Below are 5,443 nucleotides of genomic sequence, written 5' to 3'. Positions count from 1 at the left end.
TTTCTCACATAAAAAAATTAAATTTTAGAGCCAATGAAAATCTATTACATTTTGCCTAAAACAGAAAAAATGTCGACGTGTTTAAAGTTATACTAGAAATAATGTCTAATATTCTGATGGTGGGAGGGGCCCATGAAGGCAAAAGTGCCTCGGGCCCACAGAAATCATAATGCCGGGCTGGTGCCACCTCAGCAAAAAAAAAACCTGAGGGCAAAATATGGTGGATTTCTCTGTGTTTTGTGTGTGAGGCAAGGGCAGGGTTTGAACTGGACCCCCACAGCTTTCAAAAACTTGAGAGAAAAAAATGGAAGCCTGAGGTGAGAAGACGGCAAACAGCATGCTGGGAAAAGTTCGATATGCTTCATTTCTGCATGCCTGAGAGGTCAGGCCTACTCTGTTCTGGTCTCCCATGTCTTGTCACCTCTCTCCTCCTTCTCTTAGCACCTCACGTAGACACCGTCTCTTCTTCTTCATCTGGTTGTGTGCAACCATGGCAGTTCCAGAGTTGTGCTTCCTGTGAAGAGATTCCCAGCTACCTGCAACAGCTTGTCGATTCCTGTCTTCAAACAGAGATGCCGCTAGAGACGTCTGTTGGGACTGCCCAAGATAGTTTGCACTGTTTTCCTGACACTTTCCAACCAGGCCCTGCCTGCCTCAATGAAAGCCTGGTAATTTGAAGTTCAGTCTTTGCTCATCTAGATTTTATTGGTTTGTTTAGCAAATTTGTATTCAGTCTCGCTCTGAGGCAGCTTGCCAGCCACAAGATAAGAAAGACAGTAAAAAAAAGAAATGTGCACCTGAAATATGAAGATAGAACGGTGCAAAACAGCAAAGACATGCTAAAAAGTTTCAGAGGGTAGCTGTGTGGTGGTGTGCAGAAGAAAAGCTAGATTTGAGCCCAGTCGCACCTTAGACATCAAGATTTTCAGGGTATAGGCGTTCAAGAGTCAACAGCTGAAAAAACTTCAGTAAAAATCCAGAATCCTCTCAGCACACAAAAAGAGGATATTCACTTGCTTTGAAGGCCCTCTGGAATATATGAGTTTTTCTCCACAAGTATGCCAGGAAGGTTAAAAGATAAACCATAAACCAAAAAACCAAGAACATCATCCGTGTAATATCTTTATGAGGACCAACCCAATGACACATAGCTTTTGAGTTGCCCCAAACCCTTCATCAGTCCAGATATTATTATTTATCCAAAATAAAAGAGATAAAGCAGATCATTTGAGCCATGATTTTAAGACTTTTCCACGCAAGTATATGGTGGATGTTCTGGCAGACCACGCAGAAGTCAAGCGACAACCTCACACCCAGGGGCAGGTCTGCCCTGCAGCTGAAAAAAAGCCCTGCTTTTGGTGTGCACAAGCCATGCAATTGGTACTATCAGCTGTTTGGACAGATTCATGGAGAAGAGGTCCATTTGTGGCTACTAGACGTGATGATTAAAGGGAATATCCACATTCAGAGGTAGTGCTAGGAGGCAACATCAGGCAAAGGTCAAGGTTCCAGTTTGGTGTAGTGGTCAAAGGTCAAGGAGAGCCAGTTTGGTGTAGTGGTTAAGTGTGCAGACTCTTATCTGGGAGAACCGGGTTTGATTCCCCACTTCTCCACTTGCACCTGCTGGAATGGCCTTGGGTCAGCCGAAGCTCTGGCAGAGGTTGTCCTTGAAAGGGCAGCTGCTGTGAGAGTCCTCTCAGCCCCACCCACCTCACAGGGTGTCTGTTGTGGGGGAGGAAGGTAAAGGAGATTGTGAGCCGCTCTGAGACTCTTCGGAGTGGAGGGCGGGATATAAATCCAATATCTTCTTCATCTTCTTCTTCAAACAGTTGTCAAAGGTAGCCCCAGACAGACTGCAATACATTAGGCATTACATTATGATTGAGATATCACCAAGACATAAATGACCATGGCCAGGATTTGGGGACATATGAAGTCTGGGGTCTAAGGCTTGTGGATGATGCATACCAGGGAAAATTGCGGGAAGATGTTCACAGAAGTTATTTCCTTGGGTGTAGGATTGCCAAGTCCAATTCAAGAAATATCTGGGGACTTTGGGGGTGGGGCCAGGAGACTTTGGGGGTGGAGCCAGGAGCAAAAGTGTGACAAGCATCATTGAACTCCAAAGGGAGTTCTGACCATCACATATAAAAGGGACTGCACACCTTTTAAATGCCTTCCTTCCATAGGAAATAATGAAGGATAGGGCACCTTCTTTTGGGGCTCATAAAATTGGATCCCTGGATCAATCTTTTTGAAACTTGGGGGGTATTTTGGGGAGAGGCAGTGGAGGCTATTCTGAAAATTCAGTGCCTCTACCTCAAAAAACAGCCCCTCTAGAGCCCCAGATACCCACAGATCAATTCTCCATTATTTCCTATGGGAATAAGTCTCCATAGGGAATAATAGAGTTCCCAGCAGACATTTCCCTCCCCTCCCTCCACTTTCTGACGACCCTGAAGCGGGGAGAGAGACTCCAATATGGGAGGGGGATTGGAACCCTACTTGGGTGTGTAGGCTGCAATCCCATGGCTCAGTTCATTGGTGGTTTCCCTTTCAAGTACCGACCTGCTTAGCTTCCAGCTTAATGAAAACTACAATGACCACTGTGTATAAAGCATTTTAAAAAAATATCGGATAAATTCATGCTCATTTATATTTTGAAAACTATCTCAAATTATACAATTTATAACACTTAATCCCGTTTCAGTGTCCATACAGCAATTTTAAAGTCACAGTCCAATTCTGAATACTGTAAACAAAAAGAGAAGAGGCGCTAACGCCTGCGGTACAATCTTGTATTTTCAGATGCAGGTAGTACCAAATAGAAACTTGATGCATTTCTTGAGGCAGCAGTCCTCTATCCTGCCGGTGCAGCTACATGATCCCCGGGTTTAGTTTCATTTGCCACTTCCACTGGCCGCAATAACTTAACTAGGAACCCGTGCTAAGGCAACCGCTCACATACGCAAAAGCTCCATGATTCTAATTTGCGCAAGAGAACCGATCTCTTCTCTTTTTGTTTACAGCATTCAGGATGGGACTGTGGCTTTAAAATTGTTGTACGGACATTGAAACGGGATTAAGTGTTATAAATTGTATAATTCGAGATACTTTTCAAAATATAAATGAGTATGAATTTATCCGAATTTTTTTTTTGAAATGCTTTATACACAGCGGTCATTGTAGTTTTCAATTTCCTGTACACTGTGGTTTCCCGTTGTGTTTAGCTTCCAACGTATGGCAACCCCAGCAAGGGGCTTCCAAGGCAAGGGAGACACGAAAGTGGTTGGCCGTTGCCTTCCTCTGCAGAGCCTTCCTTGGTGGTCTCCCTTCCAAGTACTGTTTAGCTTCTGATAAGATTTAGTACACAATGCTGACCTTGGTGAACCGAGGGCCTGAGTCAGTATAAAGCAGTTTCATGCATCCATGTGCATTCCTTGCACCCCACCCAAGCCCACCTCCTTGCGGCTTGTCAGTCACCATGATCGTTTTTAATGAGACACTGCTTCTCTTTCTTTCCTCCCGGTCTTACTTTAGGGTCAGGGATCTCTGGATTCTTCGGATCCCGCCAGCTCCTGCGATTACAGCTACTCCCCTCCTCAGCTGCATCCGTTTACGCCACTCAGTTACAATCCTTCGCCTTGCCTGGAAGTCAATAGCTGCATGTTCCCGTCATCCGAGGGAAGCCCCTGCTTGCAGCCCCTCCACCCCCAATACCACCATGCCTCATCCGCATGCTGCTGTACATCGTGCGGCTCCCAGCACTTAGACGCTTTCAGAGTCCCTGAATCTTTCCCCTTTGCCAACACAGACTGCCGGGACTATGCGCCTTCCCTCTCTGCGGCTGATGATTTCTTCCGGATAGATAGGTCCTGGGACATGTGCTACAGTTAATGGTATACATCCGGCCACAGAGTTACTTATATACATTGTGGCTGACTACTTTGATTCTGAAGTACACAAAATACGAAATAGGTTAAAAGATATTTTGAAGATATTGGATTTATATCCCGCCCTGTACTTTGAAACTCAGAGTCTCAGAGCGGTCACAATCTCCTTTACCTTACCCCGCCCCCCACAACAGACACCCTGTGAAGTGGGTGGGACTGAGAGAGCTCTTTCAGCAGCTGCCCTTTCAAGGACAACTTCTGTGAAAGCTATGGCTGGCCCAAGGCCATTCCAGCAGGTGCAAATGGAGGAGTGGGGAATCAAACCCGGTTCTCCCAGATAAGAGTCTGCGCACTTAACTACTACACCAAACTGGCTCTCTTCTGTATTCAGCAAACTGGAGGTGAAGGATGGAAACTTCCTGTTTCCACAGAGTTCCTCTTCAGGCAGAATGCAAAATGGCTGACATTTGATGTCGACATGGCAGGCCTGTTTCAGAGGGTGACTGGGTTGGTCTACAGGGGAACTAGAGAATAGCAGGATTTTAGTCCAGTAGCACTTAAAGACCAACTAGATTTTGGGGCAATGCCGGATTAAACCCTGTGGAGGCCCCTAGGTAGTCGAAATCTTGAGAGGCCCCCTCACAAATTATCTCAGAGTCAGAGCACTGGCCCTACCATCCACAGCCCCCCCCCCACAGCCTGCAGGCACCTTCTTAAAGCCCCTTTTACTAGGTTGTGGGGGAGAGGCAGAGAGAGGCAAACTTGGCAACAACGCCAGCAGCAGCCGCACCAGGCAAGTCAGGCAAAGAGCAGCTCAGTGGCTGGCTGTGCATGCAGGCTGGGAGGGCTGCAAGTGTGGGGCGGGGAATGAGGGGGGGGAGCCGTCATGGGGCCCCTAAGGGCATGGGGGCCCATAGGCCAGTGTCTACTTGGCCTAATTGTTAATCCGGCCCTGTTTTGGGAAGCTTTTGAGAGGCAGGGCTCTTTTCATCTGAGAAAGGGAGCTTTGACTCTCAAAAGCTCATACTACTGGATGTGACTCTATCTGTTCTGTAAACAGGACTGTGAGTGCCAAAATCAAAATTCTGCACCAGGAAGCCAAGGAAATTCAGATACTGCGAGCTGTATAAACCATTATCTATCTATCTATCTATCTATCTATCTATCTATCTATCTATCTATCTATCTATCTATCTATCTATCTATCTATCTATCTATCTATCTATCATCTATCTATCTATCTATCTATCTATCTATCTATCTATCTATCATCATCATCATCTCTCGCTCTCACCTTCCTTCCTTCCTTCCTTCCTTCCTTCCTTCCTTCCTTCCTTCCTTCCTTCCTTCCTTCCTTCCTTCCTTCCTTCCTTCCTTCCTTCCCTCCCTCCCTCCCTCCCTCCTACTGTCTTCTGTTTCTGATCATTCTGGAGAGAAGCAAAGAGATATGAAGAGCCCTGAAATCAACTGGGTATCTTTTTCAGCAACTTTGCCAGCTTCTGGAATTTTACCAAGCACTTAGTAACATCTCTTTTTGACAATACGGTGCA

General features: G+C 46.0%; 1 protein-coding gene across 1 annotated transcript; it reads left to right on the top strand.

Moving 5' to 3' along the window:
• The first annotated feature begins 450 nt into the window (after positions 1 to 450).
• POU2AF3 (POU class 2 homeobox associating factor 3) lies at positions 451 to 3,923 on the top strand. Its single transcript, XM_060251363.1, has 2 exons — positions 451 to 668; positions 3,541 to 3,923. The coding sequence occupies exons 1-2, from the start codon at positions 573 to 575 to the stop codon at positions 3,895 to 3,897; spliced, it is 453 nt and encodes a 150-aa protein (XP_060107346.1). The 5' UTR covers positions 451 to 572; the 3' UTR covers positions 3,898 to 3,923.
• Positions 3,924 to 5,443: the final 1,520 nt, after the last annotated feature.

This window comes from Heteronotia binoei, chromosome 12 (genome assembly GCF_032191835.1).
Source record: "Heteronotia binoei isolate CCM8104 ecotype False Entrance Well chromosome 12, APGP_CSIRO_Hbin_v1, whole genome shotgun sequence".
NCBI classification, from domain to species: domain Eukaryota; kingdom Metazoa; phylum Chordata; class Lepidosauria; order Squamata; family Gekkonidae; genus Heteronotia; species Heteronotia binoei.
The sequence above is the reverse complement of the archived record's forward strand: the minus strand, read 5'-3'. Positions and strand labels throughout refer to the sequence as shown.